At 44.2% G+C, this 22,000-nt stretch overlaps 4 protein-coding genes across 9 annotated transcripts; 3 read left to right on the plus strand and 1 right to left on the minus strand.

Moving 5' to 3' along the window:
• Positions 1–257: 257 nt before the first annotated feature.
• LOC144710801 (JmjC domain protein JMJ24) lies at positions 258–7,624 on the plus strand. The gene is made up of 13 exons (XM_078584616.1): positions 258–899; positions 977–1,119; positions 1,213–1,312; positions 1,393–1,525; positions 1,596–1,650; positions 2,209–2,860; positions 3,509–3,835; positions 4,895–5,173; positions 5,251–5,323; positions 5,658–5,743; positions 5,901–6,020; positions 6,793–6,863; positions 7,316–7,624. Exons 1-13 carry the CDS (start codon positions 531–533, stop codon positions 7,413–7,415), a joined length of 2,508 nt encoding a protein of 835 aa, XP_078440742.1. The 5' UTR covers positions 258–530; the 3' UTR covers positions 7,416–7,624.
• A 1,554-nt stretch (positions 7,625–9,178) lies between these two features.
• LD (Homeodomain-like superfamily protein) lies at positions 9,179–17,228 on the plus strand. 6 transcript variants are annotated; one of them, XM_078584644.1, is made up of 18 exons: positions 9,460–9,594; positions 10,352–10,441; positions 10,661–10,737; positions 10,819–10,958; positions 11,044–11,284; positions 11,397–11,478; positions 13,039–13,066; positions 13,360–13,490; positions 13,590–13,969; positions 14,051–14,144; positions 14,765–14,858; positions 14,954–15,083; positions 15,159–15,210; positions 15,288–15,331; positions 15,430–15,518; positions 15,609–16,094; positions 16,186–16,679; positions 16,758–17,228. In XM_078584644.1, the coding sequence occupies exons 8-18, from the start codon at positions 13,404–13,406 to the stop codon at positions 17,226–17,228; spliced, it is 2,421 nt and encodes an 806-aa protein (XP_078440770.1). In that variant the 5' UTR covers positions 9,460–9,594; positions 10,352–10,441; positions 10,661–10,737; positions 10,819–10,958; positions 11,044–11,284; positions 11,397–11,478; positions 13,039–13,066; positions 13,360–13,403. The 6 variants fall into 6 exon arrangements, with proteins under 6 accessions (XP_078440745.1, XP_078440770.1, XP_078440779.1 ...); XM_078584653.1 differs by lacking the exon at positions 11,397–11,478 and having other exon boundaries at positions 10,819–11,284; positions 13,039–13,124; XM_078584629.1 differs by lacking the exon at positions 11,397–11,478 and having other exon boundaries at positions 10,819–11,284.
• Positions 17,229–17,337: 109 nt separating this feature from the next.
• On the plus strand, positions 17,338–18,920 carry LOC144710844 (Photosystem II reaction center PsbP family protein). Its single transcript, XM_078584675.1, has 3 exons — positions 17,338–17,603; positions 17,690–17,921; positions 18,580–18,920. Exons 1-3 carry the CDS (start codon positions 17,345–17,347, stop codon positions 18,884–18,886), a joined length of 798 nt encoding a protein of 265 aa, XP_078440801.1. The 5' UTR covers positions 17,338–17,344; the 3' UTR covers positions 18,887–18,920.
• LOC144710853 (dynein beta chain, ciliary protein) lies at positions 18,862–20,795 on the minus strand. The gene is made up of 3 exons (XM_078584686.1): positions 20,583–20,795; positions 19,731–19,828; positions 18,862–19,196 (listed from the first exon to the last, which is right to left on the minus strand). The coding sequence occupies exons 1-3, from the start codon at positions 20,728–20,730 to the stop codon at positions 18,918–18,920; spliced, it is 525 nt and encodes a 174-aa protein (XP_078440812.1). The 5' UTR covers positions 20,731–20,795; the 3' UTR covers positions 18,862–18,917.
• Positions 20,796–22,000: the final 1,205 nt, after the last annotated feature.

Below are 22,000 nucleotides of genomic sequence, written 5' to 3' on the forward strand. Positions count from 1 at the left end.
AGGAGAGATGGGGAAGTAGACAGAGAGATAGAGAGAGAGGAGACACAGACACTGAAAATTAACTTCTCACTTATCATAGCAAAACTCCATCTTCCACCCCACAAACTCCCCCCCCCCCCCTCCATTCAACCCACCAACATCTCTTCCCTGGTTTGTAACTTGCAAGTTGCAACTCACCAAGCTCTTGGGTAAAACAGTAAAGACTCCCATCTCTCTCTCTCTCTCTATCTCTCTCTATCTCTCTCTCTGTAATCCCACCGTTGCAAGGGCAGCTTCCTCTGTAACAGTCTCTTACAGAGACCCCCCCCACCCCCTTCTTCTTCCACTGCCTGCCCAACATGCCCTGCCATCTTCATTTTCCTCCATCCCTTCTTCCTCCCCTGCACACACCTCGCAAGCCAAAGGCGAGAAATTGGCCAAATGGGCACGCGTATCTCGACCAATTCTCGCGACCCTTTGCAGGAATCGAAGCGCGGCGCCCGCTGAAGGCCTAGCTAGGGCTCAGAAAGATCGATTCTTGCTTGAATTTCATGGAGATGGAAGATGGGTCTGCGATTGCGGAGGAGTTTCGGTGCAAGAGATCCGACGGCAAGCAGTGGAGGTGCAGCGCCCGGTCGATGCCCGACAAGACGGTCTGCGAGAAGCACTACGTGCAGGCGAAGAGGAGGGCCGCGAACTCGGCCTTGCGGGCGAGCGAGAAGAAGGCCAGGAGGAAGTTGCTTGAGCCGTCCGTTTTGCCTGCCAAGGAGAAGAGGTATAAAGAGAGGGCGCCCAAGGGAAGGGAAGTGCGGAATCGTGAACTGGGTGTGGGGAAGATTGGGAAGAGGGATCCGTTGCCAGATGTTCTTGCCCGAGAGGGCCGTAAATCTGTGAAGGATTTCGGGGACGGTGATGTAGAGGTGAGGAAAACTCGATTTTTGATCGAATCTGCGTAATCTGAGTCGATGAAAACCAATTTGGTTTTGTTTTTTTGAAGGAATTTTCTGGGAGGAGTACCGATTCTTCGGACGAGATCGAGGGCTTGATGTGCCATCAGTGCCGGAGGAATGATCTGGGTAGAGTGGTGTGGTGCTCGAGCTGTGATAAAAGGGGTTATTGCGATGTTTGTGCTTCAAGACGGTGAGATTCAATATCTCTTGACGAAAAGAATTCTTCCTATGAAAATTTTCGATTCGTGTTTTTTGGTATCTTTATCTTATTCCTCAACGTTAGGTACCCAAATATGTCGTTGGATGACATTCAAAAGGTCTGCCCAGCATGCCGTGGGATTTGTAATTGCAGAACATGCTTGCGTGGTGATAATGTTATTAAGGTATTTTTTCTTGATTTCAGTTATTTAGTTTGATGGGTACTAATCTGTGAATGGATTCCTCTCACGGATGCATTTTTCAGGCTAGGATAAAAGAAATGTCCAGCATGGACAAACTGCGGCATCTGCACAGAATTCTCTCTTTTGTAGTTCCTATGTTGAAGCAAATACACTTGGAGCAGTGCTATGAACTTGACTTGGAGATTAGGGTTTGCGGTATGAAAGAAGATAAATACTCTTAATAGCCTTCATTTTTAATGCTCAGCTGACTCTAGCGTTTAAGCAGGCACCAAGAATGACACCCCAAGGGCAATTTTGCAACGAGACGAGCAGATGTGCTGGTACTTTCCTAATGCTTTCTTCATTCACTATCACTTCTTGGTACGGCTAGGGCACTATATCAGATTAATTGATGGTTGATTTCTGATCTTCCCTTTTTTTCTTCAAAAAAAAGAGGGAATGGCGATCATTGGGCCGGAATAGCGATCGGATCCACCCTTTTGGTTTGATCAAGATCTGGTCTATGCGGTTGTTTGAAACTTTCTGTCATCCCTGATCAGGTTCATCTGATATTGGTTGGACATGATCAAGGCTCTGGACCGTCGTGGTTGGACACTCCCACTAAGATCTGATTCCTGGGAGTGCGGTGTGGTAGGCTTCGATTGGAATGAGATTCTTAGTGGTCCATTGATTCAATTGACTGAGCAGTTTGATCTGATTGCGGATCAATCGCCAGATGATCCCAATCAAGGTCTGCTGCATGTAATTGATCGAATCTTTGTATTATTTATCGTCAGGGCCGTCGGTTCCAATTCGATCCGATTCAATCGGATCCAATTAAATCTATCCGCCCTACTTCTTGGTGGGCTTTTCTCATAAATATTTATAAATTTGGGCAGTGATTTCTGCAAGATGCCTATATTAGATTATCATCGCCACTGCGCAAACTGTCAATTCGATTTGTGCCTCATGTGTTGTCAAGATCTTCGACGGGCATCACTCATCTATGAATGTGAAGCCGTCGGCAGAACTGAAAACATTGAAGGGATGACAAGCAACTGTGCTATTGAGTTTTCACAGTTTCCTGATTGGAGGGCGAACAGTGATGGGAGTATCCCTTGTCCTCACTCTGCATCTGTTTCTGGTTGCAACACTCTATTAGCTCTCAGGCGCATTTTCAAGATAAATTGGGTGGCAAGACTCGTGAAGCATGCTGAGGAGATGGTCAATGGGTGTAAAATTTCCCATAAAGTTTCCGGTTCTAAACCATCGAACCCTAAAACTCTGTGCAAGTGCTCCAGGAGAGAGGGCGGCTTTGATAATTTCCTTTATTGCCCTCCATCACAAGATATGGATTATAAAAATATCTTACAGTTTCATCTGCACTGGGAAAAGGGAGAACCTGTGATTCTTAAACGCTCGTTTGAGCCTTCTCTGAGTGCTTGCTGGGACCCATTGAGCATATGGAGAGGGATTCAAGAATTGGCAGATGATATAGTATTAGAGGACGATATCTCCGTAAAGGCAATAAATTGCTCAACTCAGTCTGAGGTACATCTTCCATGTTGAAGGTTTAAGTTTTTCCTCAGTCAATGCTCTATACACCCTTGTATATTGGAAGAAAGTTCTAAATCTGTTAATCCTTCTTTGTTTACAAAATGAGTTTCAAAAATATAGGATTGAACAGTGGTTCTGCCTTTATCCCCATCGTTCTTTCTTTTTTCCTTGCAATAACGTCCTTGTTGTCAAACATGTTATGATGCCTACCTCAAGCTTAGCTGTACGGGCTGTAACTTAATGCTTTGCTTTTAAGGCTTAACCTCTGATTAAAAGTTGAGATTACTTGTATATCATGTAAAATCATGCAAGGGTATTAATGAAAATATAATGCCATATGTTTGGTTCGTCTTTAAGAGACTAGTCTATAGAACTTGGTTTCAAGATCTTCTCTGTCTGCCCTAGGGTTTTGAATGGTTTCAAAGCAGTCCTACTAGAATCCTGGGACTTCCACACGTATCAGGGAGATCATATGTTTGGTTCGTATTTAAATCATATTTTTAATTCAAAAACCTTAGTTTGAGTATAGTTTTTCTTGATGAAATCAAATTCTAATGAAGGTGATCCGCTGATGATGGTATTGGAGGTTGAATTGGAACGTCTTGTACACACCTTTTAATGGCTATGTTTTATTTGTCTCAGGTGGACATTGGATTGAGAAAATTTATCCAATATTATAAGGAAGGAGGCATCGATATGCATGGCTCCCTGAACGTGTTCAAGCTGAAAGACTGGCCATCAGAAAATGATGTGGAAGAGTTTTTATTGTGCCAGAGACCCGAATTTCTTAGTCAATTACCACTGCTTGAATTCTTTCATCCTAAATGGGGCTTTTTAAACCTATCGGCCAAGTTAGGGCATGATTCTGTACCACGTGATGCTGGACCAAAATTTCTTGTTGCCTGTGGAGCTAGTGAAGAACAAGATAATATTTACATATTGAATCTACGGATAAGCATGAGTGATGTGGTTAGCACCTTTTTTCCCTGCCTATTATTTTTTAATGTTGATTAAGGTGACTATCCATGTTTATGCTGTTAGATTTTTCAAAGAAGATGAAATGCCTTTTTTGGGAGATAACATTTATTGTGGTTAGCTGAGACTCTGATATCCTCTCTTCACTCCATGAGAATATTGATAGGCTCAACTCCGAACCTATCTGAACTCGAAATTCCAATCAACGATATATGCCAAAAGAGTACTTGTGTTCCAAGAATGATAAATTGCAAGGTATACACGATATGGTAATGTAGGTGACCGAGACGTCTCCTCCCTCCAGGCGGAGCTCCTTCTCGATACTCAGGCGTCTCCTCCAGATCTGGAAGCGCTCCTCCCTCCAGGCGGCGTCGGCTTGATCCTCCGCTCTGGCCCTCCCGATGTGGTGATCGGCAGTTGTGTCAAGAAAATGTTCTCTCCCTACCTGTCTGTCGACCCCTTTATTTATAGGATGGCTTCACGTAGGCTTGAGGTCACAATGCCTGGTCAACGGTGCCTTGACCAGGCACTCTCTTCTTCTTTCTTTGATATTTTCTTGAATGGTACTTATCAAATATCCAGCTAGAAAATAGTACTGATCTTCCCCGAAACCACAGTGCAGTTCGTGGACACAACCAAGTTAGTCGTAGATTGAAAGAAGAGTAGGGTTCTCGCAAGAAGGAGATAGAAGATAGAAGATAGAAGGGTAGACGATGGAAGAACCCTCGTGCAAGAGTTCCCCTCTGGTCGCAGCCTGCTCCGCTCCCAGCCTTCAGTTGCAGCTGCAACTGCCTTTTTCGCCAAAAACGCTCCGGTCTCCGTGTCCCCCGCTTCAACTTATAAGCTGTTTCGCACATGTGGGGTTTGGGTCCTCACGCGCAACCCTTCACGCCTGATGCTTCCTCTTCTTCCTTTGATATTTTTTGGAGAAGAACCAGCTTGTGTCAGACTCTTTATTGCCTCATCTTAACATTGTTGTATTAAACTTTTTTATAGTGAAGAATAAATAACAGTGCATCATTTTCTGGTGCGTTACTTATGGGATTTTTCCAGGTTTATCTTTTGATGCATACGTCTGAGGGCAAGGTCACTGGACAGGACATAGACAAGTTTGAACAATGCTTGAACAATGAAATCTTCAACGGATTGGAGAATGAAGAGGATGAAGAGAGAAAAAGGGATGTTCTTCATGAGCAGAACGGGCTTGATCTCAATGTCAATCGGGGAGCTGTTTGGGATGTTTTCCGTCGGCAGGATGTTCCCCAGCTAAACAAGTATTTGAAGGCTCATTGGGAAGATCTCCGGAATCCCGTGCTGTCTTCAAGTGACGTGGTATTATGATCATTTTGAGGTGGTTATGAATTTTAACTGAGAAATGATATATTTTTCTTCTGGAAAATATTTTTCAGATTACATTGCCGCTGTTTGAGCAAGGAATTATCCTCGATGGAGAGCACAAAAAAAGATTAAAAGAGGAACATGGTGAGCAAAATTTGACAAAACTCATTATTCGTCTTTGCGTGCACTGGTTTAGAAGGGGATGAAGGGATGACCATTTTGGTCATCGTGTGTATTGAATGTTTACCTATTTTACTAGCATCAGCTTGATCACCGTTCTTTGGTGATCTTCCTTACTTTTAAAAAGGAATCATTATTCTTTCTGGCTGGCCCATCCATATCGCATCTTATGGAGCCCCGCTGCTCAGCGGTCAAGGGCACACTGGGCCGACTATCGTATATGCACCGTGATTATGCCACAAAACACATTATTATTTAAGTGAAATATTTTTCTTTAAAATTATGTTTTTCGTAACAGGAATAGAGCCATGGACTTTTGAACAACACATTGGTGAAGCAGTTTTTGTCCCGGCAGGGTGCCCTTTCCAGGTTTGGAATCGCCAGGTGCGTCGTTTCTTCCTCAAAGAGATATACATCCTTCTTTGCTTCAGAAAGTTATATTTCATAACTTTATCATGGGGGAATAAAAATTGCAAATAAAAGTCTCGAATGTCAAGTTTTAGTATTTGCTTATTTATGCCATCGGTATGAAATAATTCAGTCAGCGGTTCACCTGCACCTCGACTTCCTGTCGCCTGAAAGCCTGGCGGTGTCTGCCGGCATTGCCAAGGAGATTCGATCCCTTCCGGCATTACATGAAGCTAAGCTTCAAATGCTTGAGGTCAGTTTACTCTGCATCTTTTTCTCTCTCTATATATATATGTATATCCGTCCATCTCTCTCTCTCTATCTTTCCTTGTCTTTCCCTCCCTCTCATGCCTTCTCTCTTGCTTCTTTCTCTCTCTCTTCATTTATCTCTGTCCGTTCCCTTTTGTCTCTCCCTATCTGAGTCTCCTCTCTTGCTCACCTCTCTTTGTATTTATCTCTCTTGTTCCCTTCTGTCTCTCCCTCTTTCATTTCTTCTCTCTTGCTCACCTATCTCTTCTCTCTCTCTCCCCTGCTCTCTCTCTCTCTCTCACACACACTCTCTCTCTCTTTAATTTCTTCTCTTTTGCTCGCCCTCTCTCTCTCTCTGCCTGTTCCCATCTTCCTTCTCTTTAAGTTCTTCTCTTTTGCTCGCCTCTCTCTCTACCTGTTCCCATCTTTCTCTCTCTTTAATTTCTCCTCTGGGTCACCTCTCTCTCTTTATCTCTCTCTATATGTCCCCCGTTGTCGCTCTCTCTAATTTCTTTACTCTTGCTCACCTCTCCCTCTGTCTGTCGCCTGTTGTCTCTATCTCTTTAATTTCTTCTCTCTTGCTCATATCTCTCTCTCCATCTGTCTCTTTCTGTCTGTCCCCTGTTGTCTCTCCCTCTCATTGTCTTCTCTCTTGCTCGCCTCTCTCTCTTCATCTATCTCGCTTTTCTCTTCTGTCTCTCCCTATTTTATTTTCTTCCCCTGCTCACCTCTCTCTCTCTATCTATCTGTCTTGCTAAATACTTTGTTGGTGGCAGGTGGGAAAGATGTGTCTCTATGCGGCCAGCTCATCTATCAGATATATCCAAAAGATCGTACTTGACCCCAAGTGAGCATTCTGTTATTTTTCTTTCATCTTCTCTCTCCATATCTGTGTCTATCTTTATCTCAATCTCTATCTCTATCTCTATCTCTATCTCTATCGCTATCTCTATCTCTATCTCTATCTCTATCTCTATCTCTATCTCTATCTCTATCTCTATCTCTATCTCTATCTCTATCTCTATCTCTATCTCTATCTCTATCTCTATCTCTATCTCTATCTCTATCTCTATCTCTATCTCTATCTCTATCTCTATCTCTATCTCTATCTCTATCTCTATCTCTATCTCTATCTCTATCTCTATCTCAGTTTGCGCTTGCTACTGTTTATCCCAATCCAAACCATTCTAGCTAATGGGGATGGAATCAACATAATTTTAACTCCCACCCTTAGCAACATAGAATTTTTCTGGTTTCCTTGATTTTGCATGTTTAATTTTTTTTCCATTTTCTGCGCAGTCTCTACTCAGATATCATTTTCGACGACAGAAATCTGACTACGGCCGTAGCCGAGAACCTGGAGAGGGTGACTAAAGGCAGGCAGATTGCTTGCCTTTGAACACGCGGATCCAGGATCTGCGTACACGTGTCCAGCCACACTCTCTTGATTTCTCCTTGATCTGTAAATTCTCATTTTTTTGTGATAAAAATGTTCTCCCAAGCCAGATGAATGAGCTTGGCATGCCGTCCTGCTCAATTATTTGCTTAGTAAGAAATTTTTTATTAAAAAACTTAAATCTAAATAAGTTTGCTAACTTTTGCTAAAAAACTTCTAACAAGAGGGAGTGACATCCAAGATTTACTCTCACGTGTGAAAGAATCCGCAGGTGTGTCCATTCGTGACCAACCACCACTCAAAACTGCTCTAGAGAGACGGGAGAATGAAAGAAGAGAAACAAGCAAATGCTGAGCAAGAGAGAAACGAAAATTCGAACCACACCGCACATCTCACGTGATCACACCATCCAAGCTTGGCTGAGCTAAGGATGCATTGTCGCCATACAATGTGTGAGATTGGGACATACTCCTCAATTATTTGCTTAAAAAAGTAAATTTACTATAAAAAGAATTCCTTTCAGCATGACTTTTTCTTGGTTATGCAAAAAAATGTTCTTATAAGTGGGTACCACCAAGAACCAAGAAGCCCACCCTGAAGAGTAGGGCCCACCAAAAAATATTCTCTTTGAAATCTTCTCTATAATCTTAGCAAAGCAGGTTCAAGTCAAATGCCGTGGCTTGCCACGAGCTCGGCTCAGAAATTGACTTCTTCGCTCGTCACATCGTTGTTTCTCTGGTCCTAAACTCGCGCCTGTGGATGTTCTCGGAACAGCTCTTCCTCGCGCGAGTGAAAAAGCCTCATCCTGAAAAGTGGGGCCCACTAAGAGGACTCTGCCAAATATAGTTCCGGATTGTCCGGGACGTGGATGATGGAACGGACGGGACGAAGATCGTCCCGTCCGACGTCCGGAATCTGTGCACGGATGCGGACGGGACAGTTTTTTCGTCCGAGACCTCCGGATGGGATAATTATTTTGCCCGAGTGGACGAAAACCATCCCGTCCGTCTGTCATGGGACGAATTTCCGTCCCGGTTTTTGTTCAACCTCGCAGACGGGACAATTTTTTCGTAATGTGACGAAAAAACCGTCCCGTCTGCGTCCCTGCACTAGTATAGTTCAGGGTCGTCTGGGACGTGGACGATGGACGGGATTGGACGAAGATCGTCCCGTCCGACGTCCAGAATCAGTGCAGGGATGCGGACGGGACCGTTTTTTGTCGAGACCTCCGGACGGGACGTTTTTTTCATCCGAGTGGACGAAAGTTGTCCCGTTCGGAGGTCTCAGGACAAATTTCCGTCTTGATTTTCGCCCAACCTTGTGGGCCCACAATTGTTTCGTCCTGGGACGAAAAGACCGTCCAGTCCGCGTCCCTGCATTAGTATGGTTCTGGATCATCCGAGACGTAGACGGTGGACGGGGCGGGACGAAGATAGTCCCGTCTGATGTCTGGAATCAGTGCAGGGACGCGGACGGGACGGGGTTTTCGTCCAAGACCACAGGATGGGACGATTTTTTCGTCCGAGTGGACGAAAACCGTCTCGTCCATTCGTCTCGGGACGAATTTCCGTCCCGATCTTCGTGGACGTGACGATTTTTTTCGTCATGGGAGGGAAAAACCGTCCTATCCGCGTCCATGCAGTGCCAAGTAGGCCACACGTGTGATAGAAGCCCCACGTTGAAAAGTGGGCGCCACCGGGAGGACTTTCTCGCACGTGTGAAATAGGCCACACGTGTGCACCAAGAACAAATCGCAAGGTACGATTTCTTTCGCTCTGTTCAATCTCTCCTGGCGAAGCGAAGCGAAGCATTTCTTCCATTGTGGATTTGTAGTCTTCCTCTCCAGGCGAAGCGCCGATTAAACCCTAGCTCCGGATCCGCGATCGAGGAAGATGATCGTTTGTTCTTTCTTCTAGGGTTTCGGTGATGCCCGGCGCATCGATCCTCTGTCGTCAATTCTTGGCTTTTGATTTCGGCGACCACCGGATTGGCGATGGAACTTGTGCCGAGCGATTCGGAGGATGATGTGCTTGAGGAGCTTCAGAAGGTTAGGACGGTGGAATGCCTGAACAAGTTCTTGGATTCGCAGCGGGATCTTTTCCGCAGCCAAGTCGAGCAGCTGGAAAAGATCGTCGTTTTCCAATGCAAGGTCACCGGCGTAAACCCCCTTTCCCAGGAAATGGTATGTCTTTTTGATTCAGCCCAAAGTGTTCTGATGATATGCTCTCTTATATTCCTTTTTGTGTGTGTGCATGGAAGGTGAGCATTGCGTTTGCGTCTTTATCGTGGTTTCTCGGTTTCTTTTTGACATTTGAAGTTGGAGAGACTAGAAAATTTTGGTTTCTACTTTTAAAACGCTTATTGATCAAATGGCTATTCGTAAAACTTAACATTTTCATTTCTTTCAACCTCAAATTAGAAGCCGAACCTAACTCTTTCATCTCTCTCTACCTCAAACAGAAGACCCGTATTTCTTTCAATTTCCCCTTTGTTTGGAACGAGGGGGAATTTGAATTAAGTCCACCGGCTGTTCTTGTACTCTATGGCTGGCGGAATACGGCTTTCCTTTCCTTATGGCCCATGGATCTCTGCTTCATAAGCTTTCATTTTACCATTTATCCTAATCAAAATGTGATTGTTCAAAAAAAAGCCTACTCACAATGTGCCGATGCTCTGTTTTTTAGTTAAATTTTCGTGGAATCGAGTGGTAAATGATTGTTGCTCGACAAACTAGGCGTTCTATAAAGGTCTCTTCAAGGTCCAGTCGAGAACACTGCAGAAATATGAGATAGAGAAATAGATAACAATCCTTCCTAACAAAACAAACTTTTGAAGTCTTGAATCAATGCAGAGAAGAATTCCATTAAGTCACAATGAGGGGCAGGGGAATTTGATTGAAATTTGTTATGAGAAATGAATAGATGCTGCTGGATCCGCAGAATTCTCTCGGACAGTTGCCGGGTCGGCTCCTTCTGGCCTGCCACTCCAGCTGCTCCTCCAGTTCCGGTAAAGAATATATCTCTTGAGAGGTAATTCTTTCTTATTTATAGGGTTGTGGGCTGCTCTTAATAAGGCATCACACGAGCTTTATCCTTGATATGTAACCTCCTTGAATATTTCCTGGGAAGGTTCATATAATTGCTCTATCTTTGGGCAACCAAATTTTCTGCAATTTGGAACTGCTTCTCCATGACCGTTGCATATTCGCATGTTGCTTTGAACCTGGGAAAAATTTTCCATTGAACCAGGACCTGCATACAGTCTTTGTTGAAGCGATACAAAAAAATTCCTTCCTGAAAAATCAGATGGATATGAGTGGATGCTGGTAAGTCCAATTTATATGCAACAGTGCCCAATTTTTCAAGTGTGGCATATGAACTGAAGAGTTTTGGTGTAAGTTTTTCAGAACACTGACATTCAGAGGTGAAGCATCTGAGGTAGCATTCTAAACTTCGGTTAGTTACTTAAGTCTGGCCATTGGTTTCTGGATGGTATGAACTCACCCTCAAGCTAGTGCCTTGCAACTTACGAAGTTACTTCCAAAAGGTACAGGTGAAGACGCTGCCTCAATCAGAAATAATCACTCTTGGAATTCCATATAACCTTACTATCTTTTTCATAAAAACATCAGCGATCATTTGACGGTTGAGTGGATGTTTGAGAGCTATGCAATGATACATGTTGACAGACTTGATCAGGTATAGGTAGAGGCTGTAAGCCAGCTGGAGTAAGAGTTGATGCCTTATACTGGTTAAAATATGGGCAGAAAATATAATTCATTGAGGCTTGAAAAGTAGCTGGTGCATTCATTATCTGGAAAGGCATAACAGTGAATTTGAAGTGTCCCTGGTGGGCCTTGGAAGCCATTTTGGGTATGTCCTCTTCATTCATGCAGCTCCGAATAACTTGATAATACACTGCTTGTTTGGTCGGTTAGGAACATAGTTTCTGTTTTCCTGAAAGTGTGGAGCCTCGATGGTGTAGTGATTCTTGGTAAGATCTGTTGTTGGCTGGTCGAAGCTACATTAAGGGAAGGTGCAGCTGCTGCTAACTGTCTATAATTTGGGTAACTTCCTTGTGTAATGTTCGGCTATGATGGAATGTTTTGTCACGCTGTCCATAATACCTCTAGATCAATTTTTGAATGTAATGACTGGTGCATAATCCCATAAAGTTTGGCGTTTAATGCTCCTCACCAAATATCTGATTTCAGTTCCCTTAGATAAGTGTTCTCCTTGACTTCTCACGCAAGATTCAATATCTCTTTGATACATACTACACTGGTTGTATCGTCTTCGATGTAATTCCTTTTTTTTTTAACAATATCTTCGATGTAATTCTGATAATGAAAATCATAATTTGACAGAGATAAAAGGATAATCACGAGAGAGACAAGTGAGAGAGTTTCGAGGATGGGGAAGAGAATAGGAAGGGTCAGAGGAGAGGCCAGACAAAGGAAGGAGGAATTGATTAGGGACAAACCTTCTGAAGATGCAGTGAAGAGGAGACGATCATGAGGATGAGGATCATAGGGATTGGACATTGCGGGAAGAAGAGGCTAGAACTTCCAATAGCATAATACTTTCTGGCTGCACTCGTTACGGGAGAGCCACACTATTTAAAGGCAAACGAGTAGGGAAAAGATGGGTTTGGCCATTAGTTGGGTTGGGGATCGTATTGCTATGCAATTAACTTTTCAAATTCGGTTCGTAGTTCTGTCACAAGACCTATCTTTTAATTATCGAGTAAAGACTGATTTAGACAGTTAGAAGAAATCACATATCGGCTCGAAAATTAATTTTCAAATATCTTTGAAAATTGATCTTTGAACTGTGGGGGTCTCTATCAATGGTATCAGGGGTATTACTTGTGGTTTGAGACATTTTACTTTGGCATCTTGAGTCTGGATATTTGAAGATCTTAATTCTGAATCTAATGCACGATTCACCTACAGAATGCAAGTGCGTTTTTTCAAACTATCCAAGCGTTGTGAGTTGCTGAAGCTTGAGATTACATGCAAGGAATTAGTAAAACTTAATAGTGCATTTTATCTATGGGTGTGTGACTTGGATGACTGTCTCAAGTAATTATTAGAATAGACGAAGGCTGCTATTTCTCTCTTGATCTTTTACATCTGAGCTCGCAAAGGCTGCTCATTCACCCTTCTCGGCAAATTCTTACTTTAGCCGCCAGTCAGTGGATCACAAATAAAAAGTCTCCAGATTTCCTAATCCAAACAAATACTTCAAATGAAGCTAAGGGTTGCTTAAATTCCCCTCTAACGGGATGCAACTTAGGGACGCAATAATGTCCCGTAGTCTATTGTTTGTGTCATCCTCTGTTTAGTGATTCAGGTCCCAAAGTTGTCTTTCCTTTTTTGCATTTACTCTCTTTGTGTTATCATTTCTGGGATTATTTCCATGTAGAATTGCTTCTCAAAGATATTAACCTCTTTCATTTTCTCCAATTATTGATGATTTTCTGCATTCAGAGAGAAATCAGGTGTGGTTTGGAAATATTTAATGATAGACGAGGACTTTCACTATGCATAACCTTCTTTTTCATGAGTATTATTTTTTTGAATTTTCAATAATTGATTAATGTAAAGTTCGTTTTCCCTGTTCAGGCTGCTGGAGCACTATCAATAAACATTGGTACGCTTTTTGTTTTATGCTCGTATATGGTCGTGTATTTTTCGGCATCATGAATTAGGTAATTGTTCAGGGAAAGTAAATATGATTTCTGGCTTTTCTGCCATTGAACTGTAATCAGCGGTCTAAATAGTTAAATTACTCATCTTTATTCAATTATTCAATCATTGTTTCATCTTTGCTCAAGAGTCTTTTATTGAATACCAGTTTCTTGTTTCAAACGAAGATATGTCTCCATCTCTTGCACATTTTCTTCGTAATTTTTTGTCGCAGCTTATGGAATTCCCTTTCTTCAGGAAAGAAGCCCCGAGATTTGCTTAATCTAAAAGCAATAAAATACATGCAATCAATCTTTGCAATCAAGGACGTGGTCAGTAAAAAGGAGACGCGTGAGATTGCTGCGTTATGCGGGGTTACAGTCACACAGGTCGAAATATCTATTGTTGTTTTGATTGTCATGGTCTGATAAAAGTTTCTAGTGCTTATTGTTGGGAATTCTTACAAAGTTTTTTCTTATAATCTACAGGTTAGAGAATATTTCGCCAGCCAGCGGTCAAGAGTTAGAACCCTGGTTCGTCTGTCACGGGAGAAGGTAATAAATTCAAATGGGTCTGATGAAACAGGCATCGACTGTCCCTTGTTGGCCTCTGGTCCAACAACTTCTCTCGAAGAACAGATTAATCATGAAGACAAAGACACTGTGCATGGTGATCAAGTCAATTGCGTTTCTGTGGAGTCTGCTGATGCTTGTGCTGCAAAAGAGGAAACCTTGCCTGGCATTGAAGCTGATGATGACAAGTTTCTGAAACAAATTTTTGGTCTAATGAAAAAGGAAAGTACATTCTCGGGTCAGATGAAACTTATGGAATGGATTTTGCAGATTCATAACTCTGCCGTTTTACTGTGGTACTTTTCTCCCTCGTTTCCCCTTTTGATTTGCTTCAGTGAAGGTGATGTTGATGCCATGTGATTTGGTTACATTATCAGGTTTCTAACCAAAGGAGGCCTATCGATTTTGGCAAAGTGGTTAGCTGAGGCAGCTGTTGAAGAGCAAACAACTGTAATTTTGGCCATCTTTAAGGTATATTAATTTCGATCCCTTGTAATCATGTCGTGTCTTTCTTTTAGGGGTCAAGGGTCGATCAAATATCCTGAACTAATCTCTCTCATCGCGTAAAGTTCAGTGCGTGATCTGGGGATGCACGAGTAATCAAAGATATCAATCAGATCATGATCCAGTGATCTTAATCGTCTGAAATTTTTGATTGCGAGATCGATTGATTAGATCCGTCATGATCAAATGATTAAAAAAATAAACGAGCCCTCTCACTCATCCCTCGTGTTTTTTTTCTCTCTCGCTTTGAATGACGGCTGTGTTTTGATGGATGGGCCAGCCAGCGGTTCCCTCTGCTTTGGTGCCTGTTCCCTCTATATAAAAGGGCAAAGTGGTGGGAGAGAGATAACAGTCGAGTTTGCCACTTAGTAGTGGCTGATTGGACGGAGCTGCTCTTCCACTTATGGTCTGAGCGATTTTCATAATTGATCAGACCTGATTACTGGGCCGATCTCAATCTGTTGATCTGATCTGACCAATCAGATCATGCTCTAGACCGTTTGATCGTTCTAGTTTTTTATGGAACCGATCCAATCTGATCCCCAACCCCTATTCCCTATCATTCATCGGAATTTGATTATTCTCAGGTACTTTGTCATCTACCTCTGCATAAAGCTCGGCCAGTGCAAATGTCAGCCATTCTTCAAACCGTAAACAAGTTACGATTCTATAGGACATCAGGTTTACCTTTTTTGTCCATGCATTAAGGATACTTTCTTAATTAAATCAGTTAAAATGTATTGCTTATTTACTTGCTTGCTTGATATTAATATTAGATATATCAAACAAGGCAAGGGTCCTGCTGTCTAGATGGAGCAAACTATTCGTTAGAAGCCAAGGCTTGAAGAGACCACCCATTGTGAAGTATGCCTCGGAAGATCAGAAGGAAATGATCCGAAGGCAAAGGTATGTGCGGCCCTTTTTCATTCATTAAGAGTGATTTTTCTCATTCGTCGTGGCTTAATCTTTCCATTCTTGTAGGATTTGTGAAATTCTCAGCGACGGTTCATGGGAGTCCAAGATTGATCTGCCCGTAACTATCTAGATTAGCCTGAATATTTAGTATCCGAAATTTCCTTTCTCAAACTGTATTTTTCTTTTGGATTTTAGGAAGATATACTTGCTCTCAGCAATGAAGGTTCAGACCACAGCGGGTACTAATTTCTTTTTTAATTCCAATAATTCTTTTCAAAAAAGAAATTTCCAATAATCACGCTGACGCTAAATTGTGGACTTATACATTTCTTACCAGGACATTGGATTATAAGAAGGCGATTAAGATGCTTCCTGCGACCTGCAACGAGTCCACTAGAAAGAGCGCATTGACTGTTGCTTGCCCTAGTATGTCGCCCAGTTTCCTTTTTTATATTAACTTTAACTATTTTTTTAATCAATTTTGCCCTTTAAGTGTTTATCTTTGGTCTACTGCAGAAACCAAAGAAAAAAGGAAGGTATTGTTAGTAGAGCAACCTGACAGTAGAAATCCAGGCCGAAGCATACCGGTTGCCAGAGCGGTGCCGGTGAAGGGCAGCCGTCCGATGTCATCTGATGATATCCAGAAGGCAAAGATGCATGCTATCTTCATGCAGAGGAAGTACAGGAACACAGATGCACAAACCACCATTAACCCTAAATCATCTTCTAACGTTTCTGAGAAAGAAGTTGACGAGAAATCCAGTTTTGAAGAGTTGACTTCAGCTAGCTTAACCCGTGTGGTCGATTCGAAGCCAACATCTGCCATAAACGGCGACGAGTCAAACCTGTTGACTTCTGTAGGGTCAACGAGTTCAGTGGCTGCAAAGCCTGCACTACCCAATTCATTACCATCTACCAACAATGCTGGACAAAGCCTGGCCAACGCCGGGCGTGCCGCAGAGAAGGGCAGGAAAGATATGATCTACTGGCAGACGCCACCAGGTAGATTTAATTTGGTTAAATTATGTTTTCTTATCATGATTATGTATGTATGTATGTTTGCATGTATGTATGTTTCCTCCGCTTTGTGCAGCGGTTCGGATGAGCGAGTTATGGAGTGTTGGTGGTGGGGAGAGCAGCAAAGAGATGGACGTACAGACGGCCAGGATTCGGAGAGAGCAGGAGGCGTTTTATGGCGGTGTCGTCGCCATCCCGCCCAATCCTAAGGAGCCGTGGGACATGGAGATGGACTTTGACGACTCGTTGACCCCAGAAATCCCCACTGAGCCGCCGCCTGATGCCGATGCGGACGCCGACACCGCCATGGATGCGTCCCCCGTCGCTGACCCTTTGCCTCCAGCTGCCGCCGCCGTGCCCGATCTCGAGCTGCTCGCAGTGCTGCTCAAGAACCCACAGCTCGTCTTCGCCCTCACGTCCGGCCAGTCCTGCGGCTTGTCCAATTCGGAGACCGTCGCACTACTCGATGTTCTCAAGCATGCCAGCGGTGGCATCGCCGCTGACCTGACGTTGCCGTCAACGGCAGAGTCCCTCCCTTCCCCCACCCCGGCATCGAACAGCTCCTCGGCGGTAATTTCCGTCTCTTACAGCAACTTGTTAAAATCAAAAAACTATTCTTTTTCTGACCATAATTATCTTTTTTTCCAGACGCTGTGGGAGAAGGAGACGCCGGCCTTGCTGCCGCCGCCGCCGCCGCTTCTTCGTCAGGCCCCTCAATCACGCGAGAACATCACTCGCTCCCACCACCTTCAACATCATCCTCATCGTCATCGTCAAATTGTTCCGTCAATTGAACCCGTCGCCGGGCTGGCGAAGGCGGAGGTGGCGGCGGCGGCGCTGCTTCCTACGCCGCCGCGGGCGCAGCCTCCTTTAATGGGCCGGTGGCCGAACGGGCTCCGCGAATTCCCAAACGAGCGAGACGCCGCGGTGTACCCCTCTGGGCTGATCCGACAGCCCCTCAGCGCTGCGGCAGGCGGCGCCGCCTACCCCGAGAGGGCGCTAACAGGGGAGGCGTGGAGCCCAGACCGGAGCATCAGGCCACTCTGGGACGGCCACGTGGCGCCAGACAGATCTTGGCAGCCAGGTGGGCGGTGGCGAGATAGAAACCGCAGACTCTAACCCACCATGTAAAAAAAAAAAAAAAAAAAATCCTCTCTATATATCGATTGATGTAGGCCCCAAATTTTTTGAAGGATTTATTAAGAAAGAGTGGAAGGAGCTCCCAATAATCGGATATGGTGATGAGAGTAGCGGCGGCGATCTCGGCGCCGCGGGCGGCGGCGGACGAGGAATTTCCTTCATTAGCCGGCGGATTCCGGCGGCGGTTCCTCGCCGGGACGACGGCGGCGGCGGCGCTCGCGCTCGGCGCGAACTTCGCCGGCGTTACCAGCTCAGTTCTAGGGTTTTATCCCGATCTCGGGAGAAGGCTCAAGCTCGATGCGATCTACCCTATCGCCGGCTACTCCCGCTGCCTGGACACCGACGAGGGATTCGGTCTGATCTCTCTCGTCGTGTTCTTCGTCTTCTTTCTTCTTCGTTAATGGCGGATTTTGACTCGGAGACGGGGAATTTCGGTGCAGAGTTCATCTATCCCGCCGACTGGGTCGGGGATCAGACGCTGCTCTACAGGGCGGCCGAGCGGGCGGAGCTGCTCCGCCGGCAGGACCCGTCGGCGCCGCTTATGGCGGCGCCGCCGCGGCGCCGCCTCCGCCCCGGCGGCGCTCGCGAACCCGCCGTCGCGTTCGGCCCGCCCGGCTCCTCCGGCGAGCTCAACGTCTCCGTCATCGTCTCCTCCGTCCCCACCGATTTCTCGTTCGTTCCACCCCGCCAATTCTCCATTATTTATATAGTGCAGAGGCTCGGACGGGACGGTAATTTCGTCCGTGGACGGAAAAATCGTCCACAGACAAAATAACCTGTCCACAGACAAAATAACCTGTCCTCCCTCTGGGGTCTTTGCTAGACATGGTCGTTCTGTACTGTTCGTTTGAAACGAACACAAAATTCGCCCAAAAGAACCGCATAGGCCTTTGTTCGGTTCTTTTTCTTTTTCAAAAGCGAACAAAATTCACACATTCGTACAAATTCGCACAAAATTAGACTAAAATTCTCACAAAGCGAACAAAAGAACAGAACACGGGTCTGTTCGATGTTCTGTTCGAATTCGTTTTTGTTCTGTTCGGAAAACTGAACAGAATGAACAATCCGCACAAATTCGCACCAAAAGAACAGAACGACCATGTATAGTCTTAGCATGCCCAGTTTCGTCCCGGGACATCGGACGGGACGGGACGCTTTCAGATGGGATGGGACGAACCCTGGATGGGACGATTTCCGTCCCGTCCATCATCCCCATCCTGGACGATCCTGCACTATAATTATCTACTGTCAGTTGGATCGATCGGACCACCCGATCAGGTCCACTTCTTGACCAACCATGATTTCCGTGATAATTATTTTTAAAATTCAGGATAGAGGCGTTTGGGGGGCCGGAGGAAGTGGGGCAGGCAGTGCTGAAGACGATCACCGCCGGTAGAGGCGTGACGGCAACGCTGGTCAACGCCATGGCGCGCCGGGACGACGCCGGGAAGGTGAACCTCTACAGGATCGAGTTTACAGTGGAGTCGCCGTCGTTCTGCCGCCACAACCTCGCCGTCTGCTGCTCCTACGGCGGGAAGCTGTTCACGCTGAACGCGCAGGCGCCGGAATCGGCCTGGGACGCCACCAGAGACCGGTTTTCCGCCGTCGCCGATTCATTCCACCTCCTCATACGTTGACTTTTCCTGATGGTCAAAGGGTTGACTTTGTCTATGACTTGTCGTTGACTTTGGGGTCTGGGGGGAGGGAGATGAATTGGAGGATGGTACGCAGCTGGGCCGGGTCGAGATTGAACTTTTCGGCGATGGCGTCGACGGGCATGGGACCGCGGTGGTCATCAGATTTGCCCTCGTACAAGAGGAGGATCTGGCGGAGATGGACGGCTTCCAGCGTGCCACGTGGCGGGCTCTTCTCTCCGCCACCAGTCGGCGCCGCCGTCGTGCTCCGCAGCTTGGGCATCGGCCTGCTGTATCTGTCCACCAAGTGCGCCTGGCCCAGAAACAGATAAAGAAATTCTTTATTCCATTTTTATGGGAAAATATTCCTTTTTTTCATCAGTTCTGTAAGAGAAATCAGTTTGGATCGACTTAACGCCAAGACGCATCTCTCCTCTTTGAATTATGGATATAGCAATTTCCTTAGGATTTATCAGTCTTAGAAGCAGACAACGCACCTCAATGCTGTTGATCATTCTATAGTTCAAAGAATCATTTTTTTTGAAAAAATTGATTTAAAGAATCATCCCATCTTAGACCAGCAAGGAACACTCACAAAATTAAAGAAACATTATGTTTACTGGCCAAATTTCAGCAAAAAAGCAAAGGAGAATTACTGATTCCAAGTTTGCAACCAAAATGTTGTTTTTTGCAAGTACATTTTTTGAAAGCAAAATTATGACCCGGAAACTGTACGCCGTTGAGCTTTTTCTCTGACAAGATTTGCAAGTATGTTGGACGATTTATATTATAAACGAGAGAAATTAACAGAGAAAATTTGAAAAAATATTGCAGATTTTGCGCGTACCTCGCCCATCTCGAGTTTGCCTCCAGGTTTTGACGAGATTCTCCCAACCATCTTGTTTAACATTGCATCATACGCCGGATCTCTCTCCTCCACGACCGCTGGAACAAAATTAAAATCGCACTTCGACATTTATGAAAACCATCTGCGACTTCACGGGAGGATCACCGAGCTCGGGTGATCTTCCTCTCTTTTTTAAAGAAAAAATAAAAAATCGTTCTCTCCAAATCATACGAGAACGCATAATATCTCGGAGATCTGATAAGAAGTTTAATTCGTCACGAATAAGCTCCACCAGGTATTTCTTTCAAATTAGATTATCTGATTATACTTAATTCTATTTTATGAAAGAAATCGAGATAATTAGATGATCTGGACTCATCACTGAGAATGGTTCCCGAGAAGAATCAGGATAAGAAGATGGTAAAGCTACTATGACAATGAATAAATGAGATAATCCTAACAAACTTGGGATATAATAAAGAATCGACCTCATCTATGATTACACAAAATTAAGATAGTCCGACGATCAATGGAATAAGCATGAACATGCATAGAATCGATGGCTTCCACTGATGACGAAGACATTCTCTATTGGGAAAAATCCAAACACGCCTTTCTACAAGTTACTCAGAGAACAAGGGCAGAATTTCAAAAGAAAATTCCCCGGTTCCCCAATTTGAATCCATCTTTAATAGGCCCTATAAAGATAACTATCGAAAGGGAATGAATCTTAGAGAGGTTTTACACCTATGAATCAAATAACAAGATCTAAAATTTGAACCGATCTTGAATAGAATCTAATGGTTTTTTTCCGGGGAAAGATCTAGACGGAATGAATAGAGAGATACCCACTTTCCTGTCCCGCAAAATCTGCGATGCCAAGAACTTCCTGGCCCGGTGGCAGCGGCGGCTTGGCCCGGTGCTCAGCGTTCTGAATGGGCTGCCCTAATTCAGCCTTGGATCGTACTCTTCCCGCCGCTCGTCGAAGCGCCTGCCCCATTCTCTCCCTCGCCCTCTTCCTCTGCGACGCTGGAAACTAACACGTTTACATCACAAGACTCTTGTATGTCAAAAGCTACTCCTATTAAAAGGGTTCAGAGTGTGATATGTTCTGAGTCTAGTGATCGCCCGTCCCGATACCGATATTGGATTACGGATTACGATGTCGCAACGGATGTTGTACTGGATACCGAGATTCAAATTTTCGGTATCCGTTTTTGATATCGGGATATATATCGGTTGCTATAGTATGATATCCGATATCTGTATCTATCTCGATGTTGTACAGGATTTCGATTTTCAAATTAAAAATATAAGTTTATTACCATGGTGCAATAGTATGTAGAGGATATATGTGGGCCAGCTGTTTAATAACAGACTTTTTGATTTCGAAAGTAGCCCGTTTAATATATACCTCTCAATTTTTTTATTTCCTTCCATAAGGGAGAAACAGAAACCTTGAGCTGTATTTATTGAACGAAGTAGTAACATACTAAATAATTTAATAATATTTGATAAATAATTACTATATTCGGAGTTCAATAAACTCCAAATCCTGTTATCCCATATGGAAGGAAACAAAAAGGTTGAATGGTATATATTAAACAACTTAAAATATAGATTAAAAACATGTCTCCTAAACGTAGATCATCTAGCATGTTGATCGATATCAATTTTTTCTGTGGATATCAAAATCCGATATCTGGTATCTGATATCCGGATCATCCTCACCCATCCGATATCAGACACCGTCCCGTTTTTTCCCAGATATCAGATATGAGTTGTCCGATACCGGATATTGGACGGATATCGGTTGGACAAACACTAGTTTTGACTGGTGTTCACCCATCACAAGCCCAACATCGGATGCCGGTAGCGGAACGAATGTTGAACCGATATCTGATATCGGATGGGCTAGCCCGATATCCCTCATTATCAAAATCTGGATACCCAATGATGGATTTCAGTTGCTATAGTACCAATATCCGATACCGTTATCCGTCATGATATCGGCATCAGTCTTCGTCTAAAGGGCTGGATGATAATGTCAGATATCGGGTTCGACATTGGTTTTTGGATATCCTACAGATCAACAGAAATATATTAAAATAATTTATAAATGCGTAACTAAGACATAATGAGCTGATAGTATGTTTGAGCACTTGTTATATTCCATACTTAGTCTGGTCCTGTTCAAAATGGGCCAACTATAAGTGGCAAACATTTGTAAGTGGAGGTGGATAGAGCAGAGTGGTTTTTTTCAAATATGT

The sequence above is a fragment of the Wolffia australiana genome, chromosome 1 (genome assembly GCF_029677425.1).
Source record: "Wolffia australiana isolate 7733 chromosome 1, ASM2967742v1".
Taxonomy (NCBI): domain Eukaryota; kingdom Viridiplantae; phylum Streptophyta; class Magnoliopsida; order Alismatales; family Araceae; genus Wolffia; species Wolffia australiana.

Excerpts from the sequence above, each read along its gene's own strand:
- LOC144710801 (XM_078584616.1), top strand. The coding sequence starts at position 531 with ATGGAGATGGAAGATGGGTCTGCGATTGCGGAGGAGTTTCGGTGCAAG. Across the intron at positions 2,861-3,508 it reads ATTGCTCAACTCAGTCTGAG|GTGGACATTGGATTGAGAAA; the intron begins GTACATCTTCCA and ends TATTTGTCTCAG. Across the intron at positions 3,836-4,894 it reads GGATAAGCATGAGTGATGTG|GTTTATCTTTTGATGCATAC; the intron begins GTTAGCACCTTT and ends GGATTTTTCCAG.
- LD (XM_078584619.1), top strand. The coding sequence starts at position 9,406 with ATGGAACTTGTGCCGAGCGATTCGGAGGATGATGTGCTTGAGGAGCTT. Across the intron at positions 15,211-15,287 it reads AGTCCAAGATTGATCTGCCC|GAAGATATACTTGCTCTCAG; the intron begins GTAACTATCTAG and ends TTTGGATTTTAG. Across the intron at positions 16,095-16,185 it reads CTACTGGCAGACGCCACCAG|CGGTTCGGATGAGCGAGTTA; the intron begins GTAGATTTAATT and ends CGCTTTGTGCAG.
- LOC144710844 (XM_078584675.1), top strand. The coding sequence starts at position 17,345 with ATGGTGATGAGAGTAGCGGCGGCGATCTCGGCGCCGCGGGCGGCGGCG. Across the intron at positions 17,604-17,689 it reads GGACACCGACGAGGGATTCG|AGTTCATCTATCCCGCCGAC; the intron begins GTCTGATCTCTC and ends ATTTCGGTGCAG. Across the intron at positions 17,922-18,579 it reads TCCGTCCCCACCGATTTCTC|GATAGAGGCGTTTGGGGGGC; the intron begins GTTCGTTCCACC and ends TTTAAAATTCAG.
- LOC144710853 (XM_078584686.1), bottom strand. The coding sequence starts at position 20,730 with ATGGGGCAGGCGCTTCGACGAGCGGCGGGAAGAGTACGATCCAAGGCT. Across the intron at positions 19,829-20,582 it reads AGATTTTGCGGGACAGGAAA|CGGTCGTGGAGGAGAGAGAT; the intron begins GTGGGTATCTCT and ends ATTTTGTTCCAG. Across the intron at positions 19,197-19,730 it reads GCAAACTCGAGATGGGCGAG|GCGCACTTGGTGGACAGATA; the intron begins GTACGCGCAAAA and ends TTTCTGGGCCAG.